Source organism: Ursus americanus, chromosome 14 (assembly GCF_024610735.1).
Source record: "Ursus americanus isolate L20-20 chromosome 14, mUrsAme1.1.p, whole genome shotgun sequence".
NCBI classification, from domain to species: domain Eukaryota; kingdom Metazoa; phylum Chordata; class Mammalia; order Carnivora; family Ursidae; genus Ursus; species Ursus americanus.
This window is the reverse complement of record NC_142140.1, coordinates 8,272,938-8,283,544: the sequence shown is the minus strand read 5'-3', so window position 1 is coordinate 8,283,544 and position 10,607 is coordinate 8,272,938. Positions and strand designations below refer to the sequence as shown.

Sequence of the window (10,607 nt, the reverse complement as noted above, 5' to 3'; positions counted from 1 at the left end):
CTGAGTATCGATTTGAAACTTCAGGAGTCTAAAAATGTCAAGACAGTCCTAGCGGGGAAATTTCCAAAGGACCAAGTGTTCCTAGGCTCCCCCTTCTCCGCTCGGATCATAGATGGTACCGTCCGGAAGTCCGGGCGGAGACTGAGGCTGAGCTTCTCGCGAAAGGGCAGGCGTCGCGGGGCTGGCCACTTCCGCACTTCCGCTTTCCGGCACAGCCAGCGCCCGCGATGGTAAGAGAACCGGGCCCTGGGCCAGGGACCCCCGCTGTTTTGCCTCAGAGCTGTGGGTCTGGGGGAGATGCGGCTTTGCAGCGGAGAGGCCCGGGGCTGAGGGCTGCTGCGGGATGCGGGGGCGGGAGGAGGCTGGGAGAGAGAGGGCGGGGCGGGAGCCGAAGTGAGGAAGGGGCGAGCGGGGGACGCCCTCTTAAGAAGGAGGCCTTGCTGCTTCATGGTTTGGCTTTCGATCCAGGTGGGGAGTTGTGAGGCATAGATTACTCCGGAAGTGGGACCTCCTAGGCTGGTGGTAGCGGCTTGAAGGCACTTAGTAGGCCTCATTGCCCGTAGTAGGGCCGCTGAGGAACATAGTAAGATCACCTCACCCAGAGCAGAACTTCCCTATACAAGTGCACTGTCTTGTCCTCTCCTTCCCGCTTGACCCGTTTCCCAGAGGAAGCATTTGCACTTTATTATCCCACTCTTCTCCTTACTCCCTGCCTTGCTTCTACCCCACAGAAGGCTCTCTTTTATGCTGCCACCACCCAGACCTCTTCCTGGTCAGAATTCAACCGCGTTAACCTTAACCATAGTACGTGAGCTCTGATACTACTGATCCCTCCCTTCCTGGAAATCCTCCCATTTGATAAGTGTGGGTGTTCCTGGGAGTCGAGGCTTGGGCTTACCACCTTCCTCTTTACATTTTTCCTAGTGGTACCTGTCTAGTCCCAGCTTTGAATCTTGTGTTTTGGTGGCTCTCGAATCTGTCTTCCTAGCTCTCTTAAGGTTTGCCTGGATATCTCGAAGACACCTTCAGATTAGACCTCCAGATCAAAAATCCATTTTCTCTCTTAAACTCGCTTTGCTTTTTATATTGTTTATCCTGGCTTTGTGTCTTCTTACCTCAGCTAGAAGCCTGGATTTTCTCTTTTTTTTAATTGAGGCTGTGCCTCTTGGATATTTTAAAAGTCAACTTCATCGCGGTATTATAGGAGAATGCATTTTATTTGTGAAAGGGCAGGTGTCATAGGGCTTGTCACCTAAAAATCACCCATTTTAGGTTTATCATCTATGGATTTTGACAAAATAACGTAACCACTACCACAACCAAGATAACAGAATGTTTCTTCAAAAAGTTCCCTCAAGTCCCTCTGTTATCAGTCCTGTCTTCTTCCCATTCCAGGCAACCACTGATTTTTTTTTCCTCCTGTAGTTTTGTCTTTTCTATATTGTCATATAAATGGAATTCTTCAGAGTAGGCCTTTTGATGTGGCTTCTTAAAAAGTTGTTTATTTCCTTATATATTTTTGTATTTTCTACACCCATCATGGGGCTCAAACCCACGATCTTGAGATCAGGAGTCACAGGCTCTTCAGACTGAACCAGCCAGGCACCCCAGTGTGGCTTCTTAACCATAATGCATTTGAGATTCATCCATGTTGAGTGTATCACTAGTTATTCCTTTTTATTGCTGAATAGTATTTCATCCTATGGGTGAACCACAGCTTGTTGGGAGGTGTTTTTTTATTCCATTCTCTATGACTTAACAACAGTCCAACTCTTGTGATACCCTCTGCTTGTCCTCTCCGCTGCCCCAGGCTCTCATCATCGTTCCTTGAATAACCCTCTTGGCCTTGGTCTCACTTCCCTCTCCAGTCCATTCTCTACAGAACCACCGTGCAAACTGGTGAAGTCATATAACTTCCTCCTCAGAAAGTCCCAACAGTTCCTTACTACCTTAAAAGAAAAGCTAAAGTTAACAGCCTGGCATTTGAGATTACCCATGAATAGCTAGGCTACCATTGCAGCCTCATCTACTGAATCTAAAATGCTTTCTGTATACAGCAACACTTCTTATCACTACTTCTGGAACTCTTAATGCTTTTTTGCCTTGTTCCAACCTTCCTTATGGCATATGTTAGGTACTGAGCTAGGTGCAGGTTATGTATATTTGAATAAAGAGGCATGGTCTATTGCCCATGAAGCTTACAGTCTAGTGAAGAAGAAATCACTTTACTAAAGAAATACGAAGGATGTGTCATTGTAAGTTATAATAAACGCTATGAAGGGGGAAGTCAAGAATGGCCTCTCTGAGGAAGGAAGGGGCCTTCCCTGAATAAGTCAAGGTCTGAGGGATGACTTGGGTCAAGAGAGGGAAGAAAAGCCTGTAGATAGATGGATCAGCATGTGTAAAGCCCTGAGGTGAGAAAGAACTTAGTTAATACAAAGAACTGAAGATAAATCAGTGTAGGTAGAAGCTGATCCCTCTACTGGGAATGTCCTTAGTTTACTTTTTCTTACTGTAAAGTCCTCCTAATCCTATTTTCTTCTTTGCCTCCAAACCAATTTCTTCGGGAGATATAATTTGTAAACCAAATTCTGTCCCATTTCATTCTCCTTTATATCATAGTTATTTTTTTATGTTCTCTACCCAGTTGAGCTATTTAAAGGTAGAGATGGTCTTTAAAATCTTAGCATTTAGATCAGTGCCTAGCACAGAATAGACTTATATCCATTGTTGGCTCCAAAGACAGATTTGAGAACAGTCGTCACCTGTAGGTCTTTAGACCAGAATTTTTCAACCTCACCAGTATTTGGGGTTGAATAATTTCTTTTCTTTTCTTTTCTTTCTTACTGGATTTATTTTACAGAGAGCAAGTACGCACAAATAGGGGGAGGGGCAGAGGAAGAGGGAGAGAATCAAGCAGACTCCGCGCTGAGCATGCAGCCTGATGCGGGGCTAGTTCCCACGACTCAGATCATGACCCAATCCAAAATAAAGAGTCAGACACTTAACTGACTGAGCCACCCAGGCACCCCTGAATAATTCTTTTCGGTGCATTGTAGGATGTTTAGCAGTATGCTGGGCCTCTACTCGATGCCAGTAGCACTCCCACCCCATCCCAAGTCCTGTCAGTGAAAAATGTCCCTGCATGCTGAATATCCCCTGGCAGGAAAAATGGTCCCCTGTTGAGAACCACTGCTCTAGACTTAGAATAAAAGGCACCTTGAATGCCTAGTCTGTTTTGTTCACTGTGGTATCAGAGCCAGGTACTCTCAGTACTGCCTGGCTTCTGTGTAGCTGGAGTAGGGGGCCAGTGGGTTTGCTAAGACAGATTCTGATTCTCCCTTGGGTTTTTTCCTACAGACTGCCACTCTCCGCCCCTACCTGAGTGCCGTGCGGGCCACACTGCAGGCTGCCCTCTGCCTGGAGAATTTTTCTTCCCAGGTTGTGGAACGACACAACAAGCCGGAAGTAGAAGTCAGGTAGGGAAGAGAAAGGTCAGGGTGGGGGTGATGGGTTCAGCCCCTGGAGGCTGCCACAAATTTCCATCCTGGAGTTGTCAAGACAACTATAGTTCACGTATTTTGTCTTATTGCCCGATGAGCAATGGTTCCCAATTTGCAGTTCCAAAAATAGGGTCAGTGGGTTGGCAGGACAAAACCCAGGGGAGAAGCTAAACTCTGGAGCCAAGATTGCTTGACACAAGGTGTGATTTCTCAGAATAAGGCTGTTCATTAAGTATCTCCTGTGTCATTATTGAACCCAGTTTAAGGAGAGAGTGGAGCATTTTGTTAGATGCCATCTCTGTCCTCTTGTAATTTAAAGATCAAAGAATGTTTTTTGCCTGCCAACCTGGACTCTCTCATTCCTTACTCCAGATTTTCCATGCTTTGGGTTATTTTCTCTTATCTAGCTTACATTTTGTTAAATTATTCTGTTCTCCTTTAAAGTTTAATCTGAGACACATATAACTGAGATAAAGAGTATTACCACACCGTGTTGAAATGATTTGAATTTAAAAATACGAGATGTTAGCATGTTTCTTGTTGCTCTACTTAACATACATGATTTCCACTGGGTGTTTTAATTACCATTACAAATACCTAGAGATTCAGAGGCATCAGAATGGGAACTGAGCTGAGATGGGTCTTAATACTGAATAAGTGAATCATTCTGGATTGATAATTAAAGGAGGGCAAACTCTGTTTGATTTTAGCTTGTCCTTATCCCTAAGGCAGCCTCTCTCTTCTCATTCTCTAAATGGTATATGGGTTTGCCTGTAGTTATTAAAATAAGAGCTATCATTTGTAAAGCTCCTACCATGTACCAGGCACTCTATTAGACAATTGACCCTTTTTGATCTCTCTCAATCCTTGCCAGTGAAATAGGAATGAGTCATTTTACAGATGAGGAAATTGAGATTCCAACAGGGTAACTTGTCCAAGGAAAGTAACAGAGGAGGCTGGATTTCAAAACCTTATCGCCCTGACTCCAGAGCCTTGCTCCTTCTGTTGGAGAACACGCTCGCTGGCCCCCATCTTGGAGCACCCTACTTGTGAGTCTCCTATTCCTTGGACTCTATGGTCTCAGATAGAGATTCCAGGGCCTGCTGTGGGGCCTCCCTGACCATTCTGTTCCTCTATAGTACAGAGGCCTCTGTGACATTGTGTTTTCAGGAGTAGCAAAGAGCTCCTGTTACAACCTGTGACCATCAGCAGGAATGAGAAGGAAAAGGTTCTGATTGAGGGCTCCATCAACTCTGTCCGGGTCAGCATTGCTGTGAAACAGGTGAGCTCACCACTGAGCCCCTGCCTCCTCAGGAGGCCAGGGATCCTCGTCCGGGAGATCGTCATGCCAGATTCAAGGTGCAAGGAAACCCAGGCTCTATTTCCTTGACTGTACCTAGGGAATGATTTGCCAGATTCAGCAGGTCAGTAGAGTAGAGAGAGCTACTCTATCTTGTGGGCCTTGCTCTAGATTAGAAGTCGGGAAAAGTAGCAGCCAAGGCTGTGGCCGTTTTGGTGTCAGGTCAAAGAAGCACTTATAAGGAAGGGAGAGTAAGTCCAGTTCGGAAAAATAAATTGTACCAGTACCAATTTGATAACTATAAACTTTGAAAAAGAGATTTACGGTAAAAAAGTGTAATTTCTTAGGTGACGTTGATACTCCCACCACTCATATAACTTTGACATATTTATGTACCACCTGGACAGTTACTTGTTTAATGGATTTCCTTAAATTGACTTATTTTTTTTTTCTTAAATTTGTTTGAAAAATAAACCTTATGCCATAGTGGAAAAACACTATCACTTGTCAGATAGGGAGAACTCTAAAAAAGTAATTGCAGTGAAAGAAAACAAGCTGTTATTTAGACTAGGCCCTGTTTCCTACAGAAAGCTCTATCCTTGGGGACTGCTTTGTTAAAAAGGGAGATTGATAAGTGTTGGGAGGTGTTAAGGGCATACATACCACCACCTAGCTGCAAAGTTCTTTCCTTAGAAATAATGAGAATTCAGCAGGGAAAAACTTTGGGGATCGTTCATTGTTATTAAAGCAGAGACCACCTAAGTTTATCTCGGATAACTTCGGATGGTATATATATCATAGACTGGGAGACACAGCACTAGTGAAATGGGAAAGGAAAAGACAGCCTTGAATGTAGATATGGACTCTGGAAGGAGCGGATAAAAAACTTGGGTTTGCCAGAATTACCTCTCTGGAATGAGCGAAAATGAGATCATGATAATGCCCTGCTGAGTTGAAGAGGCTCTAATGTTGTAGACATTCAGTTGGCAACCAGATGCCCCATGATTCAGGCAGCGATTGCTCCCAATGCGAAACCCCACTACCTGCAGCAAGTCTGGGGGAAATTGAGGGCAGACCAGGCTACAGGTTTTTGTTGGTCTATGATGTCAGATTTAGGGAGCCCTGTTTATCTTTCCTACTAGGCTGATGAGATTGAGAAGATTTTATGCCACAAGTTCATGCGCTTCATGATGATGCGAGCAGAGAACTTTTTTATCCTTCGAAGGAAACCAGTAGAGGTGAGACCATGTGATCCACGTGTTCATAATACACAAGATTCTTCCACCGAGTCTACTCCCATTGGCTTGGGATTGTTTGTAGAACCAGGATTGCTGCTGCTCCAGCTGTAGGACACCCACTGCCTGAGTTGAGAGTTGGCCTTCATTTCAGCTGGAGTGAGAATAAGGGGGATCAGAAGCTTAGGAAAGTTGGGTCTGCCTCAACTGTGGAAAAGGCAAAAAATATGAGTTGTGTTGCTCATCTTCCAGAGCCTAGAGTCTAATGGCAGAAAGGGCACAATGAATCAAATCCTTTCTACGCTCCATCACCAACCAAATCATTGTCTCTCAAGGCCACAGTTGACATTGGCTCAGTTGTTGCCTGACTTTGTACTTGAGTCCTCTCCACACACTCCCTGCCAAATCAACTTAAAATATTCCCAGTGACCGAGCAACTACCGTGCAGAGCAGCATGCACCATCAGATGGTGTTGGCCAGGTCGTCCTCATCCTGAGCTAAAGTCATTCTTCCCGGTCCTAGATCTAGCCTCTGGGGCCACCGAGAACAAATATTACTCTTCCACACACAACCCAATCCCATCCTTCTCCCACAGCATCTCTTCTCCCCGTTTCATTAGATTCTTCTGTAACAAGATTTCAAGTTCCTTTGCTCTCCCATGACTCATTCAGAATGCAACTGTTTTATCACAGATAGTTTTCCAGAGATGCCTGACAGACACAAAATTCTCAACCTGGGTCAGTTACTTGGACCCAGCATAGACACCGTAGCAGAGCAGGCAGGCTGCTGCCTGAAGGTCATGAGACTTGGGAGTAGATCATGACTAGCAGGAAGCATGTAGCTGAGTGACCCTAGAGGACATGGCCAACTAAGTGCCTTGGGATGCTAATTCTCTCATGTTTCTTTTTCTCCTCTCTACTGTCTTCCTTCTCCAGGGATATGACATCAGTTTTCTGATCACCAACTTCCACACAGAACAGATGTACAAACACAAGTTGGTGGACTTTGTGATCCACTTTATGGAGGAGATTGACAAGGAGATCAGTGAGATGAAGCTGTCGGTCAATGCTCGTGCACGCATCGTGGCCGAGGAATTCCTCAAGAATGTAAGTGGGGGCCTTCCTGGTGTCCCTCCAAAGGTAGGAGGAACCGTGGGTTGAGAACTTAGCATCTGGTGGTAAAGTGGTGCCAGCAGTGTGAATATTTCCTGAGGCCTATAGGCCCTTTCTGGTGGGTGGCACAATAGCCAGGGGCCTTGGGGCTGGAGGACCTGGGGGTCATCTTTGGGACCTGCAGGGCATTTTCTGTATTTGTGTGCCTCGAGGACACCTCCCTTAGTCTCTCATGGGGACTTAGATGCTCCTTTCTACATCTCAAAGTGTATACAGTCTTCCCTGTATGTAGCTCAAACCCCAAGTGAGGCAAGTTAAACCTAATTGGGAATTTTCCAAGAATATAGGACAGTTAGTATAATTCTACTTCTCAAACAGATTTGAATGTTCTCAGCGTCTGTTTCTCAGGCTTAAAGTCATGATACTTTCAACCCGTTTTCCATTTCTTTGATGGCTTCAGTCCTCCAGATCCCTCTTTGGTTGTTTGTGTTCCCAACTGAAAGGACTGCAGCCCTCTGAAGAGGAGGGATTGTTTACACTGATGAGCTGATGACACAGTTCTTATTTAGATATTCAGGACATGCTTTCTTTTTTTTTCTTTTTCTTCCAAACAGTCTTTGGTTTGTTGACATGTTCTGCTTAGAGTTAACTATAATCCCTAGATGGTAGACTTAGTGTTTACTCCTACCAGTGCATACAGATCCAGCCCAGAAGGAACTTAGATTCCTAAAAATGGAAATTACGCCTTCTTCCCCTGGGCTTTAATTATACTGAGGGCCATCAGTGTACAAAGTAGCTTTACTGTGCACGCAGGGTAGTGTGCTTGTTCAGATCACACAGGCTGTGGGGTCACCACCTGTGTGTGCATCCAGCTTCACTGCCTACTTGGGCATGTTACTGAATCTCTTGACGAAGCCTCAGTTTCCTCAGCTGTGAAGAGACAATTAATGTTACCTTTTAGTACAGGTGGGCATTAAATGAGATGTATACAGAGCAGATCACCTGGTACGTAGTAAGCTTTCCAGGTATTGTAGCACGAATGCTTTATGGCCAAGCACTAGGAGGCCTCTACATTCAACTGCAAAAGAAAATAAAAATAGTTCTTGTCCTGATTTAATATTGGCTCATTCAGCAGTCATTTAATTATGGTAACTGCATTTCTTTCTTTTTTTTTATTTAAATTCAATTAACCAACATGTAGTACACTATTAGTTTCAGATGGTAAGTGCATTTCTATAATTACACAGCTAAGCACATTTATATATCTCATTCAATCCCTGAAACAATCTTTGAGTCATCTGTTATCGCTATTTTATGGGTGAGTGAACTGGGCTCTGGAAGTCAAGTCACCTATCCAAGGGCCCTCAGCCAGTAAGAGGAGGAACTGGGACTTAGAGCTTGGTTTTCAGATTCAAAGATCAAGGTAGTACCATAGCATTTGGCAAGAGTCACATACTCAGGTGCGTGCACAGCTCAGGCAGGTAATGCGTGTGAGTGAAGTGGGCTTTTAGGGACCTGGTAAGCACATGGCTCATCTGAAGAGGATCACTACCCCAGAGCTCCCGCCCGTTACAGTTTCATCTTCCAAAGAGTCCCCAAATCTGGATTTGTATGCGACATCTCTTACATTTTCAGAGTTGGCAATGAATTCGTATTTTTTAAAATACTTTTTGGACCACATAGCGCTCATTATTGGGCTGGGTTCAGTGTGTGGGCCATTGGTCCACAATCTCTGATCTGTAAAGTGTGTCGGGCTGTTCTGGGCACCATGATGGATCCTTGAGGGCAGAAAATATTTCCAAGGGCCTGTTACGGTTGGAGAACCACCCAGAGCTTGACACAAAGTACCAGATCCTGGGTCCTTCTGCTCTTGGCCCCCTAGTCCCCAGGCCCTTGCACGTGAACCCCCATCTCTAAAGAAGGCGACCTCTGTTCAAGCAAGGTACTGCGACAGAGCTTTATAGCATCCTCTGTGACGCGCTTAAGGGGAGCTGTGGAAAAGCTCACTTCCCCCTTAAATTTTTCTGTCTTGTCTAGAGTGCTAGGTTTAAGGCTAGTGCCCTGAAGCTCACTGCTGAATGCAGGCTGAATTAGAAAGAGGGTGCCCACAAGGTGTGCTGGGACCCAACCTATCCCTCAGAAATCTGTGGCAGCTCTCAGATAGCTCACTTCCCCAGAGCAGGCCTGCCAGGATACAGTAATAACTACCATTCACTGCCTCTTGGTTCTTTTGACAGTTTTAAACCATCTGGCTGGATCTCAAGGCCTTCCCCCTCAGGCTCCCCTGTGTCTCTGCGAAGGCATCCTGGAGTTACTCCCCAGAGCGGCGGCGGCGGCGGCAGCGGCGGCAGCAGCGGCAGAGGGGGGAGCTGGGTAGGGGTGGGCATTAGATGCGGGAGGTGGGTGGTATGCTTGCTAGCTGGGCAACAAAGCAGCAGTGGACCTGCCCCAAGGCCACACGTGCCTGGTCAGGCTGGCTTCTGATGTTCAGTCCCCTGGGCTGGGACAGATTTTTTTTTAACGTCTTGAAACTTAAATTCTGTGCTTGTAGGAGACTCTAACGTTTTTGTCTTTTTTTTTTTTTTTTTTTTTTTCTTCACAAAACAACCTCCACCTCTAGTGGCTATGACTGGTCCCAGTGATTGTACCATATTGGTCGCTGTGGGTCTGGGCGGGCCTGGAGCCAGAAGACGACTATTGTGTGTGTGTGTGTGTGTGTGTGTGTGTGTGTGTGTGTGTGTGTGTGTTTTCCCCCTCCCCCAAGAAGCCCCAGGTGGGGAGAATGGGAGGGAAGGAGGAACGAGTCAGACTCCAGTTCCTTTCCCTTGCCCTCTTACTCCTGAGCCTCCTTGGGCCCAGTAGGAGTTGTTGGAATTCTCTGCCAGCTTCCTTAAACTCTGCCTGAAGATAGCCACCCAGCACTGGTTGGGGACAAGGGCTGAATTGGCCATCAGCCATGCCTCAGAGCTGGGTGCTGAAAGCCAGGCATCTCTGACTACAAGGGCCACTTTATGCCCTCCCAGCTGAGAGGGGCCACTGTTTTGCCTTGTCTGTCAGTGCAGTGCTTGTGCTATAGGTGGAGGGGTGAGTCCCAGAGCTTCCTGAGCTGGGGCTCTTCTGCCTGCTCTGGCTCCTCTGCTCCCACGCTCGCTGTATGTTTTCTTATTCTGGTGGATCCCGCCTCCTCCCCTGATTAAAGTCTCTTCTTGCCCCTTTGGGGCTGCATGAGGTCTGTGCGCTGTGTATATGAAAGGAGGGGAGTGGTGGCGTTTTTTCTTCCCAAAACCATGTAGCTGGTACTTGGGCCTGGGGGTCCCCATCAGAGGTAGTCTCCTGATTGGTTTCTGATGTTATCTGTGCCAAGGGCCCTGACCCAGAGGCCCCCATTACAGTCCAAGCACCATTCATTTCTGAAACTGCTCTGTGTGCCATTTACAGGGCTTTGGTTCTTTTCACA

General features: G+C 46.1%; 1 protein-coding gene across 1 annotated transcript; it reads left to right on the top strand.

The window, feature by feature from the left end:
• Positions 1–59: 59 nt before the first annotated feature.
• Positions 60–10,378, top strand: ARPC4 (actin related protein 2/3 complex subunit 4). The gene is made up of 6 exons (XM_045808199.2): positions 60–230; positions 3,361–3,479; positions 4,674–4,785; positions 5,946–6,041; positions 6,974–7,144; positions 9,388–10,378. The coding sequence occupies exons 1-6, from the start codon at positions 228–230 to the stop codon at positions 9,391–9,393; spliced, it is 507 nt and encodes a 168-aa protein (XP_045664155.1). The 5' UTR covers positions 60–227; the 3' UTR covers positions 9,394–10,378.
• Positions 10,379–10,607: the final 229 nt, after the last annotated feature.